The 24,137-nt window shown below is 40.6% G+C and overlaps 1 protein-coding gene across 2 annotated transcripts in view; it reads right to left on the reverse strand.

The window, feature by feature from the left end:
• Positions 1 to 1,939: 1,939 nt before the first annotated feature.
• The window catches only part of PPHLN1 (periphilin 1), a 70,390-nt gene continuing 48,192 nt past the window's right edge, over positions 1,940 to 24,137 (reverse strand). For both annotated transcript variants that reach the window (XM_065692334.1, XM_065692248.1), the window contains exon 10: positions 1,940 to 2,519. In XM_065692334.1, the coding sequence (XP_065548406.1) occupies positions 2,310 to 2,519 (210 nt within the window). In that variant the 3' untranslated portion in view covers positions 1,940 to 2,309. The remainder of the gene's footprint in view (positions 2,520 to 24,137) is intronic.

Raw genomic sequence — 24,137 nt, forward strand, 5'->3', positions numbered from 1 at the left:
TCCCCCTGAATTCCTGCTCCTTCTTGATAACAGAAATAAAGATTACACACAGCCTCCTGTTTGTGAAACTGATGGATGAGAAGTGGTGAGAAGGCTTAAGGGGGGAGACAGCGAGAGCAGAAGGGACATTTCCCTGCTCAGTGGTTATACTCTGTAAGGTGCAGTCAAAAACATAACAAAGAAAACATTTAGTAGCAAATAGTAACAAAAAATGGAATTCATCCTACATAAAACTCAAACACAAGCAGGAGATACACAGCAGGTGGAAGCAGTGACAGGCCACCCAGGAAGAATATAGGGATGTTGTCAGAGTATGCAGAAATGTGACAAGGAGAGCCAAGGCTCTTTTGGAATAATATCCAGCTAAGGATGTCACGGACAACAACAAAGGCTTCTTCAAATACATCAAGAATAAAAGGAAAACTAGGGAAAACGTAAGCCTGCTACTGAACGGAGCAGGGATGCCCCTGGTGACAGAGGACGCAGACACACTGAATGCCTTCTTTGCTTCAGTCTTCAATGCCAAGGTCAGCCTCCAGGAGTCCCTGACACAGAAGACGAGGGGGAAGGTCTGGAGAAAGTTAAGTCCTTCCCTTGACTGAGAAGGATTAGGTTGGAGATCATTTAGACAAACGTGACATCTGCAAGTCCATGGGCTCTGACAGGATGCGCCCACGAGTGCTGAGGGAGCTGGCAAAACTTATTGCTAGGCCACTCTTGATCATCTTTGAAAGGCCATGGCGACCAGGGGAGGTGCCTGAGGGCTGGAAGAAAGCAAATGTCACCCCAGCCTTCAATAAGGGCGAGAAAGAGAAGCCTGGGAGCTACAGACTGGTCAACCTCACCTCAATTCCTGGTAAGGTGATGGAATGGCTCATCCTGGAGACCATATGGAAGGCATGTGGAAGACGAGACAGCTATCAGGAGTAGTCAGCATGGATTCACCAACGGGAAATTGGAAATAAGCCCAGGCACCAGTACAGGCTGGGAGCTGACCTGATGGTAAGCAGCTCTGCAGAGAAGGACCTGGGGGTCCTGATGAAGAAGTTGTTCATGAGCCAGCCATGTGCCCCTGTGGCCAAGAAGTCCAGTGGTATTCTGGGCTGCATCAGGAAGAGCACAGCCAACAGGTCGAGGGAGGTAACCCTCCCTCTACTCACCCCTGGTGAGGCCTCACCTTGATTACTGTGTCCAGTTCTGGGTTTCCCAGTACAAAAGAGACATGGAGCTCCAGGAGCAAGTCCAGTGAAGGGCTATGGGAATGATGAAGGGTCTGGAGCATCTCTTGTATGAGGGAAGGCTGAGGGAGCTGTTCAGCCTAGAGAAGACTCAGGGGATCTGATCAGTGTGTATAAGTATCTGAAGGGAGGGTGTCAAAAGGATAAGGCCAGACTCTTCTTGGTGATGCCAAGTGACGGAATGAGAGGCAATGGGCATAAAGCAGACCCCAGGAAGTTTCATCTGAACATGAAGAACTTCTTTACAGAGCATTGGAGTAGGCTGGCCAGAGAGGTTGTGGAGTCTCCTTCCCTGGGGATATTTAAGATCCATCTGGACACAATCCTGAGCAGTGACCCTGCCTGAGCAGGGGCGTTGCATTAGATGACCCCCGGTGGTCCCTTCCAACCTCAAGCACCCATTACTCCTTGAATACTGCTCACTAGAAATGACTCATGACATGGAAAACACCAACATTTAAACAGCACTTGCAGAACCTGCAATTAGAACACAAGTACAGCACTTACACCAAGTAGCATTGCTCTGGCAGTCAAAGACTAGAGACAACCCCTAGTGCAACTTTACAGACTGAATCTGAGGATTAAACTTAAACTATAATAAATAATTTAAATCATAGCTGCTACCAATTTTGCAAATTGTCCCTTCCTATAGTATATATGAAAACAAGACTTCTTTCTGTGTAAGTTGAAGAATGAAGAACTGCTTTTTGTTACTTTAATAAAAAATACAGTGTTTGAAGTTACACTTATAAACATCAAAATGTAAGTGTACATACATCGGACTGAACAGTTGTTCCTATGTAACTGTGTAAAGGCTTCAAAAATAGTTTGTCACTTTACAGCATTTTCAAAAAGGACATCCTTTCAAAGGAATATATGTCAACAAGTACAGGTAGGAAGAATACAATTGGGGAGACCACAGTGAACATTATATAGCCACCTGAGCTACTGCAAAGGAGCGCAGGCCTTGGGTTCAAATCCCCAGCAAGATCTCCTCTTTCCCAGCAAAAAAGCAGATTTATGTATTATGGCATACACAATGAAGAGGATCTAAAAGCATATTTCTGTCCTCTAGTAGGAGCCTTCTTTGAAGGATTCTGATAGATCTTGATTGGCAGCATCGTACTGAGCAATGAAATGTTTGAGTTCTTCTATACACCGTTCACCTATTTCATGCAAATTCTGCCTCAGGGCAAACTGAATGGAGTTCTCCAATGACGGATCTTTGTCAATTAGCATCTTCACTACCATGCCAAAGGTTTCACAGTCTTGTCGGTAGATCTAGAAAGAACACATTTTAGAAAAGAATTAAATGGAACACTCTTCACATTAGCACACCCAACAGCCCTCACTGAGTTAGCTGCTACTGCAGACACAAACCAAACAAAGAATACTGGATTTAAGTTTCAACTGCAAGATATATTTGCTTTTTCTCTTATGACCCGTGCTAATACAAATTTAAATAGTTCGGAAGTATCTGGATACAAGAAATCACTCTTCTTGGAAAAAATACCTTAAAAAGAAAAATGAAGCTCCTCTTGCAGCAATATTTAATACATAATGGCAGAATGAAGTGCAAATGCTAAACCAGATCTTCAATGCAAATATGGATAAAATTAATCGTGGCATGTCTAGCAATCTCAGTCTTCATGCAAAGCATCAATAACTTAGATTGTAATCTTTACTAATACTTTAAATACAAGTTGTGTTTAAATAATTTCACCAAATTACGTTTGTTTGGTGGATATTTGTTTCTCATAGAAGTTCTTGACAAATATGATTTTAATTACTTTGACTGCATTGGTGATTCAACCACTAAGGATAAGAGCAATCCTAGCAGTGGTTTATGTGAACCCGTCTGATCTTATACTGCAGGGAGCGAAGAGCTGTGAGTCAGTTAGGTACCGCAGTTGAGGAGCGGTAACTTCTCATTATCACTGCAACTGTTTTCCAGACAAACATCCAACGATGCTTTTAGGTGGTTTTCAAAGTGAGCCCTCACAACCTCATTGTACTTTTTCCAGATTCCAGCTAAGGTTATTAATCTAAACACCCACCGAAAAAGGAACTTGACAAAGTCTTCCAGCTGCCAGATGCAGTTCTTTTTCACACCTCTTTGGCCAATTTCCATTTAGAAAATACACTGGCTTTCTGAGTGCAGATAAGTAAGTTTTATATCACAGTACTTTCTTTTTTTATGAGGGGGAAGCTAAAATGTTGATATATCTCAAAGTGTGATTATCTTTTAGTATTGCGTTCTTGTGTTAGAACTTGGTTTTTTACGGAGATGCGTGACCTTTTCCTTCCACATTTATCTATATGGCGGACACACAAATGACACAATTGTATACACGCAATTTCCCATTAGTAAAAAAGAAAGAAAACCACAAAAGATCCCCCCCCAGCCGAACACCACCACACTGTTTTATTCAGAAGGACCAGTCCAAGGGCAGCTCAAGCATATTCACTCCAGAGGAACAGTAAAATAAACAAGTGAATGAACAAACGTTCTGCACATAAACTGCTCTCAGAAACACGATGATTTAACATGATACCCTTCATAATGACAGTTCTCAAGTATTTGATGGTATATTCTGTACCAACAGTTTAAAATGAGACCCACTTTTCAAATGCTGGTTGGCAAATAAAAGAAAACCCTTTGAAAGAAACTAATTTTCAATGGAGATTAAGAAGCCAAAAAGAAGACTGCAGTCCAAAACAAACCACAGCTAAACATCTTAAGTGTGGAAACAGTGCGTACATGGCATTCTTTCTGAGGGGCTTGCTTCCTTCTTTGTATGCTTTGTTCTTCGGTAGTAAAATATCCCCACAAACCCCAGACTCTCAGAGTTCATGTTCCACAGCAAGCAAACCACGATACATGCTGAGAGAACTTCAAAAAGAGTAAATTCGGGTTTCTTTTTTTCTGCCTCTTTCCAAGGAAAAAGCTCAGGAAGAATTGCTGTCTCTGATTAGCCATATGACAGACAGATGGTATTTCACTCTGGATAACTCATGCCTTTCAAGTACTTGCAGCACGCTTCCTAGCACCTTCACAGAATGATTTCTGAAAGGTTTTTTTCTCCCCAGAGCCATTACATTTGGGGGGAAATAGTTAAAAACGTTCTTTTTTCTCCTCTTCATTTTTTTCCTTATTGCAAGTCTATTTGTCCTAGTCTACCACCTTTGAAGTGGTCAGAACAAGGATGTGTGAATGATCTTCTACAGGTAAACGAACCTGGTAACTGTCAGTCTTCAGAGGATGCTGTGCCACACTGGCACGAATGAAACCCTGACACTAATAGAGAACACAGACACATCATCCCGTCTTCTGCACCAGAAGGCACCCGTAGCTACAGCTGAAGGAAATGCTCTACTTTTAATTGGCCTTCAAATTAATGGCAAACTGTGCTATCTGCTATTTCTCTCGCACACCACAAAGAACTAACCCAGATGAAATTCTCTGACCCTTAGCATATAAATATTAGCTCAGTCTAAGCACATCTGTCCTTAAAACTTTCCCAAAAGAAGGCATGGAAGAGAATCAGGAGAGCCATTGTTGTCGCTATGCCTGGAGCCAGAAGTCACTTTGCTGTCACAACAATCTGGAAACCAAGCACCTTCACGTATAAGACGAACACTTTCAATTCTTCGTGACAAAAGACTTTAAAAAAAGAATACAGAACTGACCTAAAACAGGGGAAGAGGGCGAAGGTGGGGCAGGAAGGCAGTGCTAACACCAGAAAACAAAGGAAGCAGCTCAGCTCCTCTAACAATAATTGAGCAATTTTCCCTCCACAAGCTTTCTACTCCAGCTGCTATTTCTAATCCTCCCCGTGCAGTCTGCCTCCTTCTCAGTTGTGCTGATAAACCTATTTGTGTAGCTGCGACATAAATTGCATCATTGAGATGATCCCTATTTAAATGACTTCCCCCCCAATTAATGTGATTCAGTGATTCAATTCTAAAACCAGATGCATCAGCACAACTGAAAGAACTGCGAGCCACAGTTGTGCCGTGGTAATAACTTCATAAACCAGTTTGTATCTGAAGTCAGAGCACAACTACCAGCTCTCAGAGAGAAGTTACTATGCTTTGCGGAAGGGAGTAGGGATTATAGATACAAGAATATCAATTACAGAAGATATTAGCAGCTCAATGGTACAATCAGCTATGTTTAAAAATGGTGTAAGCACTCAAAGTTCTTGTAAAAGAGGATGGTGGCATGGCATACTAAAATCCATCCTCTCCACGGAAGAGAGAAGAAAGATGTTTCTGGAAAATAAGCAGAGAATGTAATGTTTGAGGAAGAAAGAAAAGTGCAGAAAAGACCCCAAACAAGCAAACCAGCTCTCTGCAGGAGAAGACTATTTAAAGAACTTGTGACCCAACGAAGTCTGAAATTAACCCTACATTTAAAATTCCAGCTGATACTGATTTTGAGCTCAGACTATGGAAAGCTTATCTGTAAACATCTGGAACTAAAAGCTGAAAACGGTTCCATGTGTGGGGAAAGAAGAAATAACATTTTTATATTGAAAACCAAGAAAGGGAACGATACCAACGACATGATTATTCTGTCTGATATATACGCCAGTTAATCCTGAAAACAGCTAAAGCCATGGGGTGAGCATTTACCAAGGCCCTAGCATACTTTTATTCTCTGACCTAAGCTACAGCATCAGCATAATGGAAAGAACGTGTAACACTTTTGTAAGCAGATGAAGGAGAAAGAGAAACAGCTGTTCTATTCCCAAATATATAAATGTATTTATATTTATTTTACATACACACAACACTATATATAGCCTTGATTTTCCTGAGAATGAGAAGTATACAGGCAGAATTCCAGTTCTCTTTGAAGAGTTTTCCAAAGTCAGCACATCTGGCATCTATGAGGTCAGAGGATCCCAAATATGCCTACTTCTATATTATTCTCATGGCATTTTAGCTCTTTTATTCTTGTATGATAACAGCATAGAGGCTCTAGCCTTCGCATGCCAGTCTCTGTGTAGCACTTAGGCCTTGTCTAGATTCAAGTCTAAAGTTGTGGTGCACGTGTAACACATCAGTGAACACTCCTTATGTATTTGGGAAAACTAAACCAAAATTTGCACTTAGATCTATTTAAACAGATCTAACTAAAGCGATGGAGATGTTGGTCTCCAAGGGCAGAGGTGATTAAGCCCTAGAACTTGCCAGGCAGAATGAAACTTTGGAGAATTCCTTAATCTGTGTCCGTGCAAAGTTTCACAATTAACCTCAAAGTACCATCAACAGTGACTTAAATTAATTGCAGTGTATGACACTGACATGACGGAGATGAGGGATACCACACATTCCCTTCTTCCAGCTCAGCTCCGGGGCATTAACCTCTGAGGGAGAAGAGGGGCAGAAGCAAGCTCATGGGGACTGCTCCCGTCTTACACTGCTATATACCTTCTGCAATGATAATGCAAAAATGGCCCCAACTTAAACCAAAGAAAATATACTGAATGTCTCAGGTGATGGGTGGAAAACACTATCACCAAATCTTTGTTGTAAATCTGAACTCTGGGCGTGGATGAAATTATACCTAATTTGATGAGATGTCTACTATTCACTGACAAAGTCCACATCATTTCCTTTCGCTGCTTAGCACAGCTCCATCTTCTTCTCCAAAACTTTTCTGGACCTGCCTGTGTATTTTGCCCAGCAGAACTGCTGGACGACAGAAATTGCAATGAGAAATCCCCCAGAGAACTTAAGAGGTCCTCCCCTGCAAGCGACTACAGTCTGCAGAAGAGTCAGAAACTTTGTTATCTTGGTCTCAAAGTCTTGCATATCTGGCCAAAAAGCAGCTTCATCTCAACAGCAAGAGTAGACACAACATAAAAAGGAGATGAGGCCAGGAAAAAACAGATAACAAAATGGAGATACTCGCAACCTTTATTTCAACCCGTGCACCAAGCTTTCCCTGCTTAGCTCTACAGTCTGTGTAAAGAAAGGCTTTTTAACTTCTCAAGGTGAATCAGGACAGCTAGAACTACAGCTTCTGCTCTAAACAGCCTTTGAAGAAGATGGAAACCACAAAGAAGCTCCCGGGTAACTGAAAAGACCCTCAGAAAAACTGGTCCAACCAGGCTAGAAGTTAGCCTCTTTACCTGCCATGTCCACAGCTGGTAAGTATAAATGAGTAGCAAGTGGAAGATGCAAATTTCTCCTCCCTGCCTCAAAAGACTCAACTGAACTGTCACTTCTCATTTATGGGAGAAGTGCTGCAATGAGCGTGCTTTATTCTAAACATAAGTAGGCAACATTAACTATCTTCTCCACTACGGTTTTGGATGAGTATGACTGTGGTACTTATTTTTAATCCTCTTGGCTGGAATAGGAAACATCCAGAGACTTGCACATGCAACACTCAAGCAGCTTTATACAAGACGGACAAATTCATTTCAGTGCAGAAGGTGGTACTACTGCCCAGAAACACAAGCAGGACTGCCAGGCACGATGAGGACCACATCCATTAAGTGGATGGGATGATTTAGCAAATTAAATTGATGTCTGTGGTTTAATCTGTAATTTCCAACCTCCTGCACTTCTTCATCACAACCTTTCCTGCATTTTGGAGTATTTTTATCATTCCGTACGTTTACAGATTCATCTAACGCTCTCACCTCCACCAGGACCCCTCCTTCACAGCAACACGATGCAACTCCAGAGACTCTGAGCAGCTCTGCACCATATGAACACAGCCCACCACCAGTGCTTGTGAGTCAGTGCTCATCCTCAGAGATGCCAGTTCTCAGCTCCTCATCCAGAAGGCCAAAGTCCCTCAAGGCTCAGTTCACATGGGGAAAGGAGGTAGGGTTGTGGCTCAGAAACAACATTAAACAGCCTGCAACCCTCAGATACTAACTCACCCTTGAGAAGACCCGACATGCCCAGCAATCACAATCTTCTATCTGTGATTCATGCAAATATTCATTTAATATATTATCTTTCAGAAAACAGAAACTTTTCAGTTACTAAGGGCACATTTCCCACAAGTATCAAATACCCCATGCAAGGAGGAAAGAAACCACATGCTTGCCGGTAGCTGTCTGATTGAACTTGCAGAGCATAAGTATAGCACAAGCTTGCAAGCTGTCCCACATCCCCTCCAGACACCCCATTAATGAAAGAGCAAACTGCCTGAAATCTCTCTTGCTTCAGTGATGCCCGAAGGCTCCTCTACACCAGACACAGGTAACAGCTTTTGCTCCCCTAGCTAAGCCAGGACAGCAAGGCTGGTATAGCCCTCTGGTGGTACAAGCCACTTTCTCATTTCCCCTCCTCAGCAGACCTAAAGTAAGCTTGACAAAGCACTCTTCTGTTAACACAGCCGCATCTATGCCAGGTTTTCCCGACACGGGTAGACAGAGTATGAGGTCTAATTTTTCCTGTACTCCTAACTATGAGCAATACTGAAAGATTTCATACTGCAGACCTAGCTCAAAGCTCACTGCATATGCAGTAAGTTTTGCATTATAATTGTGCATGTAAACTTAGGCAAATTGGGAAACTACAAACCAATTGCTTCGATATGGCTGGTATCACAGTATTTTCTTTGCCTAAGATATCTTTTAGAAGGAATTATTACCTCTCCCCAAATCACTTCTTTTTAATTTATTTACATACTATCTTGTTCTCAACCATGCAAATTAGGCTTTATTAACTTACCCGAAATTTAGTCTCCTCAAGTACAATAAGCTAATCCTCTACTGAAAGAGTACAGAGAAATTTTCATTACCGCAGTGGCAATGTAATGGTATTATTATGTTTATGAGCACAATATATAAATTTATAGCTCCACAGTGCAAAGTATGCTCAGAACTGTCATTAAACCACTTGCAGACAATTCTCATGATCAAGATACTTAAAATTGGTTTCCAGCCAAGATGGACTCTTTTTCACGGCTACAAAAAGCTAAATGAATGTAGAATGAATTTAATGCTTGGTTGCAGTAGTGGTATATAATTTTTAATTAGAAACCATCAACAAACCTATTCTATTCCTTTCTTAAAAACACACTAACAATTTTGCCTTGAAGCTATGTAATAATTTCTGTACCCATTAATCAATCTGTTTATAGACCAATCAGATATTCATTGAATTGCAAATCGGGGGAAACAAGTTATTTAATGTACTATGTAATAACGAACAACTTCAGGTTAATTCGACACTTACTGAAGATACGCAAACAAAGTTATGTGCACTCAGTGTCCCTTTCCAGTGAAAGTTTGAAGCGCCAGATAAGCTTCTAAGCCCACCATTTCTGGCAGCTAAATACCTGACTGAAAGGTCTGCTGGAAGTCCCTCATATGGAATAGATGCTGATACAGCCATCATTTTAAAAGCAGTGTGAATTCAGAGCCGAGCTCTGCTTTGCCCTCGAGGACCAGCACTAGCAATGTGGATGCTGGTGCCCAAGCGCAGTGCTGCAGGGAATAGTGCTTGGAGCTGCAGTGCCTGGGAGGTAGCCCCTGGGAGATGCAGCTAGGGCCACCCAGCCCTGAGCTCCTCAGGGCCAGCCACTGCTCCCCACATGGGGCCACAGTGTTTCTGTTCAGCTGGTCTACACCCTTGTTTCTAGGACACAACATCTTCTGCCTGCTTTTTTATTTATTCCTTTGATTAAACTAATTTGAAAGAGGAAGATGCAGTCAAAACAATGCCACTGCAAGGCTTCCTGATTAATTTTAAGGTAGGATTCTAGTATGAAAAGGAATGGGAGGTCATCTGTAAAATTGGGGGTGGGTGCCTATGTCTACAGTAGGAAACTGCTGAATTTAATTGTGCAATTTAAGGCTGAAAACCCTGAAGAGTTGGCTTCAGTCCTGAGACACAACTCTGGCCTTTCCTATACAATCATAGACTGGTTTGGGTTGGAAGGGACCTAAAAATCATCTAGTGTACACGCAGCTAGCATCACATCCCTTCTATGTAATACACTGGGAAGTAAACATGCAGACCAAATTATTTACTTCCATGAAACCATTATCTCCAGTTTAAGCTCAAGACATCATCTGCATCCTCATTTGCTTCACATCATGCCCCTGGCGACACCTCTGCAATTACAGTGAAGCCATAGGACTGCACAGGGTGGAGTCCATCGCAGCTCAGGAGAAGCCTACGGCTGACTCAGGCATGCTGTGATTGCAGGAGTGTCGGAACAAAGCCAGGCTGCCTCATCTTCCCCGTGTCAGCTTCATCCTCCTATGACTTCTATTGTGTGGGACTACCTCATAGCAGTCATACCTCTAACCATCACCTCTGGAGAGAAGCACCATCCCTCCTCAACTGCTTTCTTCCTCCCTTCACCATCCAAACAAAACATTCCACATTTTCATGCATTTACTCAATGCTTATAAAGCAATCTAAAGATGGAACATTCAAGCTTTTGTACGACTCTGTTGAGCAGAGCAAAAATAACAAAAACACACAAGGGAGCTAAAGAGAAGTCCTCAACAATTGTAGCAAGGGCTTACATCTCCAGTTACACAGCAAGAACAAATCTGTACAGCAAGGCTACAAAGTTCTGAACAATCATAGCAAAAGCCAACCAAGTTAGTACTATTTAGGAAACTGTTCACCTGAACTATCTCAGCAACCTTTTAAAGTCAAAGCGACCAGGGAAAGCATCACATACAAAGCATTCAGGACAGTGCAAGATAAACCTTAAACTGCTATGACTTGTACTGTCTAGCAATTAAACTGGCATCTGGAAAGTTCAGCAACACTTTGTGAAAAAGTTTCCATATAGTTCCCTACTGCTTTAAAATGGTAACAAACAAGTTTTCAATACGACACAAGAAGTTTACTTTAAATATATTGCTAAGAAATCCATATATTTACTTGAACTGCTTTTAATACTACAGTGGAGGACTTTAAGTGAATGTTTAAATGAACAAGAATTGGTACGCAACAAAAATGCACATGACGATACACTTCATTTAATGTCATGTTTTGGCAAGAGCAAGAGCATTATTACTTCTTCAAGAAATGTCTTGCTCAGTCAAGCAGAAGTAGCTCCCATGTGGGAGAGCAAAGACTATTATGTTACATGGTTTCACTGGAGATAATTCTTTACTAAACCAATCAGACCACATAATAACAGCATTCTAACACCAACTACAGGCCCTTGGAGACCAGTTTGTGTGTGGCCTAGATTTCATAGGCTTCTTTACAACAGATGTGTTGGATGAGGGTAGTGTTACTTCATATATTAACTTCTGTGTTCCTTAGGTAAAACAGCAGTATTAGTTTAAGTTCTCCCTCTTACATATTTTTCTTACAGAAAGTGCTTTCTGCAAGCAGATGATAAATCTGAATTCAAATAACCCATTGCAGTCACAAGTCATCAGTTTCTAAACCTCACCAGAAGTACTGATGATGTCTCTCAGAGACACCTCAATGACATGTTTTCAGCTCACATATAAGAATACCCTGCTGTATGTTTAAAATCCCTGGCTATAAACAGCTGTACAGCTAAATCAAAAGATTATCTGAAAGAGCAACAAGTTACACATCTATTAGTTTTTGTTTGTTCTATAATGACCCTTTAGTACAGAAACTATTTCACTATGGCATTTCACAGGACCATAAATGAAAACAGAATCCTAAAGCTCTCCTCTCTGTCGGATGCTAAAAAAATCCCAGTACTTGAAATGCACCAGTTCAGGATGAAGCAGGAAATAATCAGCTTTATGCCAAAGGAAGGACCTCGCCCTGCAACTTTTTATTTATAAAACACAGAATTGATGGAAAGCTATTTCCTAAATCTGCTCCATGGTAAACTTATTGCTCCATGCAAAACAGGAAGGGTGAAGTTTATCTACAAAAGATTCTGTCTATGGTAATTCTCTTGTTAAAAATGCTTTAATAGCTTTCAGTTATGTCCACTGACCACAAAGGAAAGCGATATTCATGTAAGCCTCATCAGAATGGGCTGTGTGGTAACAGCAACAATTACACGATACACTAACCTTCCTTGTACAGAAAGTACAGTAGTTTAAAAGCCACATACACGGACAGTGCTGCAGTCAAGATCAGCAATGATGCATTTGCTTTTACCAGAAAGTGACTTGTGGCGATTTAGCTTTCCCTGACCAAAAGTCTTCACACTTTCAATGTCAACAAATATCTTCGGCTACAAATACTCTCAGATTCAACATTCTGCACTGAGGGCTCAGTTTTGTTAATGGGCAAGACAGAATTTTACCCTGAGGTGTGGATCACCTGCATTTTCGTCAAGGGCACAATGTTAACAAGCAGCAAGAGACAACAAAACAAAACAAATCTTCCTCTTCCAACTGAGAGCAACTCCCAGCAGATCAGTCCCACGATTAACTGGCAGCAGCATTGTTATTATAAACTCGAAGCTAGTGGGGATTGATGAGTTTTAGAACCAGTCCTTAAATGAGACGACTCTCACCATCACTGCTTAAAGAGCAACTTCTTTGTGTTCTTCTTTAACGGTTCAAAAAAATGCTGCCGTCAAAGGGCTTTTTAAAGACATGTGCAGCATAAGGAACATACTACACAAAATAAGTAATCTACTGTAATGGACAACTTCTCAAAAAGGAAAAGCAACAGCTGCAAGAAGAAACAACAATTACTTCGATTACCAAGGTTTTATTACTTAGGTTATGCTAAAACTTAAGGTTTCTGAAAGTTTAGAATTACTTCACACTTATACTAGCCTCACAAATCAGTTTTATTAGCGCATCAATAATGGATCAAATTGTTTTCATGTCCAAGTCATGGTCCTGTCTCTGCCCTCTAAACAGCACTCTCATCATCTACTTTAAGTACTCATTTCAAATATAAAATCAAATAAAAGAAAAAGCAAATTAAGGCCATGTTTTTGAAGAATTCCATAAGCTCTCCCTAGCTTGCACATGGGTATCTTTTTCCGCATGCAGCTGTGATGGCTGAAAATGCTATTCCCTCTTCCCAGCTGTCACCATCCCCATGCCAGAAACCCTCACCCACTTGTTTGTGTGAGCCAGCAATACACAGGACTACTCCTAAAATTCATTTTTAGGCACGATCATCATAATTAGGTCACACACTAGCACATCACTTGGGCTGTGGAGAGGAATCACCTATTCTGGGTGAGAAGGTGACAAGAAACTGTGATAACCTCCAAAGAGGACATTTATCTACAGCCTTACTAATGTACCCAGTCTCTCTGAATTCATCTGGGACCACTCTCAGAACTGCTACCTAACCCAGGCAGGCAAAACACACAGGATCTGTGTTTTAACGTTTCTGTATCTTCAGTCAAATACAAAACATATAAAGAAAGAGAACATAAAGCTAACACAACGGCTGGAGGTGGAATAGGTCAGAAGAACCGCATGATGAAGCTTCATTTCTTACTGCAAATATATTCATTCCTTCTGTATTTTTAGCATTTAGCACCCAAACTATCTCTCCCTCTGAATCTGTTCCCACCATTCTAGCCATTTCCATTTCAATTTAGCAGCAGAAATTCGATCCAAAATTGGTAAAAATAGAAAGCATGTCTGTCCCCAAACAGAAAGCCACAAGGAGTAGAGATTGTCTTTCATGGTTAGTAAATCATATGTCTTAGGGCAGCGATTACCAATTGTGGTTCCAAGAGAACGCAGCAGTTCTGCGTTTACTCAGTGGATATACCACTAACTGTATCCCACAGTACTTGGGATTAATTATTCAGTAAGTTTGGGTTACAGCTCATAAGTAATACTGAAGAATCCCAGCGTCCAGCTGGTTCAAAAAAGCTTGGGAGTCACTGTTGTTTTCATGGTGAGCTATTTTTCCGTGTGATAAACATGCCTATTTTGCATTTAAAAAGATCTTCTCAGACTAAGGACACTGGCTTTCTACTTCTTCATTACAAGCCTTAATTAATGAGACGGTTAAGCAGCGCTGCAGCATTTCAGCACAAGAACTGTTACCTATCAAACTCATTAAAGGAATGTCTGCCCTGTTCACTCCAGTGTCACTGAACATTTTCCAGAAGTTGTCTGATGGGGTGAACTGACAGAGGACAGATTTGGAACAAACTTGGCAAGATACGTGAACACACTCATGGCTTTTTGAAGTGTTTGCTTGTCTTCACTTTCTGGCATCCACTGAAAAGCTTTGATTCTTGTCGAGTCTGGCTTCAGTCAGTGCTTATAAAAGGTATTATGACCATTATAAGAAAACTGGGATCATCAAATACTGTTTTGTGCGGGGTTTGTTGAAAGCTTTAGCTCTGTATTCTTCAGATACCTTAGAGCAGCTTTATGCAATCCTTGACTTCTACAAATTGTGCTACCAGCATGATGCAACAAATCACAGAATCACACAATAGTTTGGGTTGGAAAGGACCTTAAGATCAACTAGAACTCCCCTGCTACGGTCAGGGACACCTCACACTAAACCATCTCACCCAAGGCTCTGTCCAACCTGGCCTTCAGCATTGCTAGGGATGGAGCATTCACAGCCTCCCTGGGCAACCCATTCCAGTGCCTCACCACCCTCACAGTAAGGAATTTCTTCCTTGCATCTAATCTGAACTTCCCCTGTTTTAGTTTAAACCCATTACCCCTTGTCCTATTGCTACAGTCCCTGATGAAGTGTCCCTTTCCAGCATCCTTGTAGGCCCCCTTCAGATACTGGAAGGCTGCTATGAGGTCTCCACGCAGCCTTCTCTTCTCCAGGCTGAACAGCCCCAACTTCCTCAGCCTGTCTTCATACGGGAGGTGCTCCAGTTTCCTGATCATCCTCAAGGCCCTCCTCTGGACTTGCTCTAACAGCTCCATGTCCTTCTAATGTTGAGGACACCAGAAATGTACACAGTGCTCCAAGTGGGGCCTCAAGAGAGCAGAGTAGAGGGGCAGGATAGAATCAGAGAATGGTTTTGGTTGGAAAGGACCTTAAGATCATCCAGTTCCAACCCCCCTGCATGGGCAGGGACATCACGCACTAAACCATCCCACCCACGGCTTCGTCCAACCTGGCCCTGAACACTGCCAAAGATGGAGCATTCACAGCAACCCATTCCAGTGCTTCACCACCTCCTTCGACCTGCTGGTCATGCTTCTTTTGATGCAGCCCAGTATACTAAGAGACATTTCTAGCAGAGGAGACAAAACTTGGAATTTGAATCATTCAGGTTGAAAAAGACCTTCAAGATCACTGAGTCAAGCATTACCCTAGCATTACCACTACAGACCATGTTTCTAACTGCCACATCTGCATCTCTTAAATACCTCCAAGGATGGTGACTCAATCACTTCTCTGGGCAGCCTGTTCCAATGACTGACAACACTTTCAGTGAAGAAACTATACCTGCTATCCAATCTAAACCTCTCCTGGTGCAACTTAAGGCCATTTCCTCTAGTCCTGTCATTTGTTACTTAGGAGAAGAAACTGACACCCACCTTAGTACAGCCTCCTTTCACGTAGCTGTAAATGAGTAACAAGATCACCCCAGAGCCTCCTTTACTCCTGGACTGAACAACCCCAGTTCCCTCAGACATCCCTCATCAGACTTGTGCTCTAGACCCTTCACCAGCTTCGTTGTCCTTCTCTGGACCTGCTCTAGTATCTCAGTGTCTTCTTGTAGTGAGGCCCCAAACTGAACATGGTATTTGAGGTGCTGCCTCACCAGTGCCAAGTACAGGCAGATGATCACTTCCCTAGTCCTGCTTCCTATGCTATTCCTGATGCAAGGATACTAGAGGTCTAGACCCAGTCCTCTTTGATGTCATGAAATATCTTATTTACTCTAACTGTAAACCAGAGAGGATGATTATGGTACCAGTATTTATTTACTAGTAACAATAGTAAAGCATCATGTAAATTAACAAGTCAATGAAAAAAATATAGCTAGAACATATTAGTGGCTGCCCAGCAATTCTGTCAATGTCCTGCAGTTAAAGATCTGTTGAGTATCACCAGCAGCATAGTGAACTGTGGTCACTTCAGAGACAGAGCAAGTCCTGCCTCTGGCCAACACTCCAGTGAGTAGAACTTCACTCTGGCAAATCACACAGACAACTAAAGGTATGGAGGAGTTGACTAAACTACTCCTCCTAAGATTTCAAATTACCACCAACATCTTGATAACTTGAAGATATCCTCAAATGTATAATTAGGATATCTGTTAATATTTGCAAACATACCCTGCATATTAATCCTATCTTTAGGCATACATAGGCTATTGTTTAAATGGCTAAAATAATTCACTTTAGGGCAGACACCAAAACAATAATTTCAAGTCAGACAGCTAAAATTGAGGAGAAGAATACGCTAATGAGGAGGTAATACAAAAGATCTAAAGTAGATAATGAAACTGGAAACCACAGATCTAAATGTATTTATTGAATAAAATGTACTGCTACAATATAAATAAACATTTTTATGCTGTATCTCTGAGCAGAATAATAGCTGTTGCTGATAAAGTCTACTGATGCTGGATTGATACGGTGTGTTTTGGATAAGAACAGCATGGAAAGAGGGCAGTGAAGTCTCTTTTGATAAGCAGAACTAAACAGTTTACTGCCTAAGATAAAAATAGGTTGCTAAAGGTCAAACACTAATGCAATAGCCAAAAGAAACAGTACCATGCCATTTACCTTTTAACCTTACTTCACAGAAGATTAGCACGTGCTCTCAAAGATACAGAATAGACAAGGGTTATTCGTACAAACATATCCTGAAAAATAAGACATTCCTCCCTTCATGCAGCCTTCCAGAACTTTACTTTTTTAACAAAACAGTTCATGCTAACAAAGATTTGGCTGAACTACACTCTCTGGAAAGAGAATTAAATGAGGCAAAAAAGATGTAATTACTTAGAATAGAGCAAGCCAAATTAAATAAGATAGAAAAACCCCAAACAAAACCACAATTAAAATGAATGACATTTTCTCATTTCATTTAGAAATTCCAGCAGGCGGGGGGGGGGGGGGGGGGGCAGGAGGGAGGGGGAGAGGGTTTGTGTTTGTTCTGTTTTGTTTTAAATCACGTAAGGGTATAAATGTTGCAAAATTTCTATTTTCAAATCAGTAGGTAGGACGTCTTGCTATTTCCAGGATTAGTATCCACAAAGAACTGATTGACACTCTAAACAAAGGATTAGTTCATTTATTTATTTCAGAGAACCATGGACTGGGTAGAATGAGAACAGTGACTGTTTCATTAAAATAAAAAAAGAAAAAGAGAAAAAGTTGCTTTCTGCAGAGTAAGTCAGTAGCTTAACACTCTTAATGAAGAAAATACAACTGACACTTTTCATTTGTTGGCTGTAATCCACTGAAACCACATCTTAGAACTATTGCTTAGTTTTAATATAGAATTGACTATTGACTCCCTTCATCTTACATCAAGTTAGTATTAACCTCTCTTTCACTTGTCCGTGTTTCCTCTTTATTCTCCTTAGCTTTCCATTGCTCAGCAAACTACACTGTGGACAAAGCCAAATCACTCTTTCTGCTCCAAAGACCCTGCAGCTGGGCAATATGTACATAATAAAGGAACCACTACCACCTCTGACTACCTTCACTTCTGCCACCAAAATTTTATCCAAGTCCTCCCCACTCCCTTGGCAAGTCTTCGCTCAAGCTCTCCTAGAGCCTTGCTCTCTGAAAAACCAGAAATTCATTGAAAACTATCAACTGAATTATGTGAGCACCTCGTGACATAAACGCACTGACATTTCACCTATTTCTATAGAACATGAAAACACAGGCAAAAGGCCTGTTTCATAACTAGATGGAAACATCATTTAAAGAACAAAAACAAACACTGCCCACTGGATACCTTACGTACATGCGCATGTGCACACACTTCAGAGCTTGAATACATGCATTAATACAGCAGCTTTAAGGAATACAGTAAAAAGCTACTTACTTACCAGCGACACATGCATACTGAGCAATTTGTCTTGAAATAAATTGCAAGGGTATCTATGAAAGCTTGTATCCTTGTATGCATAAAACCTTACGTGAGCCTAAACATTGCATATTCATATTCAGTTAACATGCTAAATGACCTTGCCTCTTTTAAAATCTTACAGTTGATCCACAACAGACAGGAACAAGCTCAGCATTTTATCCCTAAGAGTTCTATGTATATCCTAATATAACTCTTCAATCTGAATATAACTCTTCAGTAATATGCATACACATTTAAGAATACTTAGTCTTACGGGACAAAAACAGTCAAACAGCAACAGACTGAAGAGAAACTGAAGCCTGAGATAAATTAAGACATGAGCCATGTTACTATAAAGCTACTAGACTTTCAAATTATATCCAGCATATTTTTAACAAAAGCTTTAAAAGTGATCGAATTCTGCTTTTCCTAAAGTATCATTTTTGTGATGAACATAATGATTCAAAAAAGTGACCAGCTCGGTCTATACACAGCATAAAGAGAGGATTGTGCTGTAAAGCAGAGGTTACATTCTTGAAGGCCCCCAACGTATAGCACAGGTCTAAGACAAGCAAGGAATCACTGGACATTTTCACTGCACCATCAGAAATACATACATGCAAAAATTATGTTTTTCTCATTAATAAAAAACTGTATCTGGGTCAATATAAATGAATAAGGAGGGAATAATGTCTACAGTAGATGAGATACTTCTCTTCAGAATCACTGCTCTGTCTGCTTATTCTGACACGAGTAACACCTACACAAATTAAAAGGCTCCAGAGCCAACTCATTATAATGATACATGCTTTTCTTGGTAGCAAAAAGCCCATCCTGCTTAAAATTGAAAGGAACACTCCTAAACCAGTTTCTCTGATAGCTTATCTGGGCCATAGGGAGACCATATAATTACTTTAAATTCGAGATTTTTTTGCCCACCCCCGTTCCCCAAACACTGGCTGACAAATGATGTACCAAATTCACACACCAAGAATGCAAATTGTATTTAACTGATTCTTTAAAAGTCTGTCTGATCAAATTACATATAAATTTGCAATTTTAGATTAATCACATCTGGATTAGGTATGTTAACGACCCAATACTACAACCATTTTACCGTAATTTACTAGTGTACAGATGGTAATTGTCACATTTGGAATGCAGATGCAATTCCCCATCCAAAAGGAGACTGCAAGAATAACAAGGCCAATAATTTTGTTGTATGTATTATGAAACATCTTGCTCTGTTATTAAAAGCACCAATCACTTATATATAGGCTTAAGAAACCAATAGCCTGAATCAAATCAAGGGTGAGTCAGAGCTCTCGAAAGCTCAGAGTTAAACATTCAGGTATCCTATTACTAGAAAATCAACGGGGAAAAAAGCATTAACTGACCTTAGTGAAACAGGAAACAGAATCTGAGAGTTTATCTTTCTTCTGATTTTAGCAAAAACATAGCTGCAAGAAAACATCCTTCAATAGCAACGTAAGGAAAATTATACAGCGAGCTGAAGTTATGCCTAAGAGTAGATTTAAGGGAAAAAACTACGACACTATGAGAAGTATTTAAAAATTAATCAGGGTATTTTTGAGTTATGGCTAGATCTATTTGGGTAAGAAGACTAATAATTTCATTAAAAACTCATTTTCACATTAAGAAATTATTCACATTGGTGTTATTTGTAGTTGATGAGAAACACAGTAACCTGAACCAAATGGACAACAGAACGATCAGCAGTGACTGACGTGTATCAAATTCTTCAGTGAGTGAATTCAGGTACTCGATGCAGGAACGCTGCACTTCCTGCCTTACCATCATAGCTTCTGCAGACGCCTCGAGGGCATCCAGAGGGGAAGACACCAAGCTGGAAGCACCTGACTGCTCCCCCACTTGTTTCTGGCACCAGAAATAGCAACCAGTTTTCTTGCATGATGTAGTGTCTCCACCCTCCAGCCAGGGAGAAACTCCACTGCATTTGCCCATGGGCTTTAGAGCTTCTGTGGAATTAATTCCCATCTCCACCCATGTTCCTCTTGATCCCCATCTCATTCTTTTCCCCACCCTCTTGGCTGCAGTTCCTGATCTTGGCACAAATCATCCTTTTTTTTTTCAGCTGCAAATCCAGTCCCACCCTTGTTTGTTGCTTCCCACACTCCCCATTCCCAACCTTACCTCTCCTGTCACCACAAATGCTTTCATCTCTTCCAGATTCCCTCCACCCTCCAATTCAGAGGTCACCTCGTTCCTCAGCTAGACATAGTTCCATTCCCTGATCATTCCTCCGTGATGTCTAATGAGATGCAATCATTATTATGGTATTTCTCCACTGCAACTCACACAGTTTCTGCTGCTGCCTGTTTTCATAATGCTTGTTAACAATCATCTTGGTTTAAGCCCAAACGGAATTTAGCTGAAACCTGACAATAGAGTCAAAAGATGCACAGCACAGATACTGTCTGATTGCATAAGCTAGTTTCTCCAGGAAGCCAAGTTAAAAAAGAAGTAATAAAATGGGCAAATTTCCAGTTGAAGATGATCACTGAAAGGCTTGTGTCAGCATACCCTAATCTATTTCTGATTTTGTGTTTAAAAATGCTCATGCGAAGATTTTTTTATTTAGGTAGCACATGACCAAAGAAGTTAATACACAAATCATCTTCTATACTAAGGTTGTGCTTGTGGGGTGTAATTATGGTCACATAAGTACACACAGTCCTCAGATAGGTACAGCATTTCATATTGTAATGAAACCAAGTATTTAAACTATCTGGGGAGCAGGAGAGGGGGAAAGATCACTAGCAAGCCAATTAAACCATGGTGAAAGAGTATCAAACCCATCTATTAAAGGTTCTTTGTGTCATTCACAGCAATACTGGAAGTTCAATAGTTCAGAAAATTAACATATAAACAGTCCTTCTCAAGAAGCTTAAGAAGCTAAAGAACCAGGAACAACACGACCCACTTGTTTTTGTCAGTATTCAACTTCTGCCATTTTGTAAGTCTGGATATAGGACTCTATTAGTCTTTCAAAGTGAAAGTGCCAAGGTAAGAGAGGCACACTATAACCTTTAACCTGTGGGGAATCTTGGCCCTTGCTTTTCTGCCATATTCTGTGCCACTGTGATACCCATACCAGTGTATGTCTAGACAACCACTGAGGACTGAAAGTCACAACATCAATGCAAATAAGAGTCAAACAAAACAGGAAAGTGATCCTTGTGGGTTGGTGACAAATGATCATATGCATCAGTCATTTACACACCAAGATAAAAATCTGATGTTTTTATAATCTTAACTTACAGAAGAAGCACATGCATAAGCAACTTATGCAACAAAAGATGTTTTCCCATAGCAAGTTCCCAATTCTGATGTCTTTTGGAACTAGAAGATAACCTTGCTTTTTAAATGTCGGAGCAAATGAATACTCTTTATGCAAAGCTTTTAAGACATAAACCTATATAAATACTGTATGCACTCAAAATAATTGGAGCAAACCCCATGCAACAGTCCTCTGTAAACTGTAGCTTTTAAATTTCAAATTATTTCCTTGCTTTCCAAATGCTACCCAATTGCTGGCGGTCAAAGCATTATCGTTCACAGAAAAGAACAGGCTATTAAAAGCAAGTGTAGCCTACCCATCTTAAAAGCATACCAAGTTTAACTTGCTCTGTGAAACAACTGCCAGAAGAAAGCAGATTTTAGGCTAGGTACTGAGATACGGAATATAAACGTAAGAACCAGATGACAAATGCAACCTCTCACCAAAGCATCTTTGGTCACAGATGATCCCATACTTATATAAGAACCACTGTTGCATACAAATCAGATTACAAACAGATTAGAGGATTAAACTACACGCACCAGCAAACGACCATCTACAAAACCAGTCTGTGTTATATTAACATCAACCCAACAGTCTGAAAAAGATACATGAAAAAACATAAAATCCATAAAATCATAGATTCACACTTCAGCAGATTTTCCCTACCTACAGGTTGTCACTGATACTCTTCTGTCACTGTCTACTCCAGCCTCCTGAAAGCTCTTATCAGTGCAGGAGCACCTACGCCAAACATCAAGTCCCTCCTGTCACCTACCTTCCTGCCACTACATTGCATTTCTCACTTACCAGGAGTTTTTGCATGTTCGCTCAGTTACCACCTTCCCATCATCACATACTGTTTTATGAGATCTTTATGACACTGTTCTCTGTTTGCCCTACACACATCCTGCTTTAAGCACCACTTGGATTCCTGTTTCAAGACTTTCAGAAAATCAACGCTCAGATAGTATTGGGAATACTGATAGAACTGATGTGAAATCAGTGCTGGGGGGAACAAACAGTAGCCCTTTGAGCTAGGGCTATTTCGGAGGCAATTTAAATTTCTGGATCTAATTATTAGGTATATGGGACTGATCCTATTCTCATTCTGCTTCAATCCAGGAAGAAGCAGGTTTCCCCAGTAGCAATGCTGAAACTACTCAGAAATTCAAAAGATATAACTTGCCTCTTGAACAAGGTAAGAAAGAAAAATACTAAAGGGTTAAAACTTTAAGCCTCAATGCATTGCACCAGCTAAGAGAATTTTATCTTCCAACCTTGAAACAGTTAGAAAATAAAATCGAACAACACTGCTAAAACCACCTCCCAAGTCCAACAATGCCATTCTGCTAAAGCAAGAATTGGCTGGAGACAGAGTTGGAGAGGTGGCTCTCTTCATCCGCCAAATCAAATTCAAGTTATTAAAACCATCACTACCAAAACCCAACCACAAACAGCAAAATCACACACACAATAAGCCTCACTCCCACAGAAACTACTGCCTTTATCAAGACTCAGACAATTCATCATTTCTGGTTTTGTCCTTCAGCTTTCTCAGGAGGTTTGCCATTGTCAGTTCTGCTTATCCTTCCAAGCATCTCCACTTCTGACAGTTCTTTCAGTGGGTAAATTCTCATAATTAGTTCCTAATTATATATCAAGGCCCACACATTTTTAAAGTTTCTTCTCTTCGTAACGCCTCTTCCAATCCTGTTGACATTCATCATCTCTTGAAACTGATCTTCCTTCTTCCCAGCCTACTCAGTGTTATAGTTTCCAAGTCTTCTTTCATCCCGTTGTTAAGTTCTCTTGGTTTCTCCCAACAGACCAAGAAATGATAAATCAAACAATCACTGCTAGCTGCTGACTGAAAAAATACTCCTTAACAGACAGCTCCTTAGATCTCCCCTTTATCTGATCAAGAAGTGGATTTTTGTCTTTCAGATTTGAACAGGTGGGCACAGAAACAGGTACAACCTTCTTTCACATTCTCTCTGGTTTCAACTAAGCCCACCAGTTTGATCAAGTACCTAACTCCTAACCCCCTCCCATTTAAGTCTTCCAGAGATCTGCCATAAAATTATAATATCTATAAACAATCCCCTCTAAGCAAACAGCCCTCTGAGATCTTGCAATCTGCAGCAGTGCTTGATAACATAAATGTAACACCACTCCATCAAAAACGAGATCAATGGCTACCTTTGTCAAAAGATTGAGTCCCCAGCATTCACAAACTTCAAGCGAATGCGCTCAGCACAACCTAAAAATGTTTACATTAAAAAACATACAGCAAAATACTCAGACACAAAATCTTCCACAGAAAGGTAGTGACAGAAATCTAAAGGTGAATTCTACCTAAAGCATGCAAATCTCTCTAATACCCAACTGTTACTGCATACATGCATACATTTCTGGTATTAAGCTCTCTTAAAAATATTGCCCTACGAGCCCTGTGAGCGTTGCATATTAAACAACACTTTTTATCAGCTTCCCAATGAAAAAACCTGCTGGCAAACAGCTGAAATGTGGTAATACGCTCCCTTATTAAACCATACCTTCAGGTGCTGAAGTAAAATAAGTTGCACTGATTTTGCATATGCAGTTTGTAATTATGAACACTGCAGCGCATACCGAAT

The sequence above is a fragment of the Lathamus discolor genome, chromosome 1, assembly GCF_037157495.1.
Source record: "Lathamus discolor isolate bLatDis1 chromosome 1, bLatDis1.hap1, whole genome shotgun sequence".
In the NCBI taxonomy this organism is placed as follows: domain Eukaryota; kingdom Metazoa; phylum Chordata; class Aves; order Psittaciformes; family Psittacidae; genus Lathamus; species Lathamus discolor.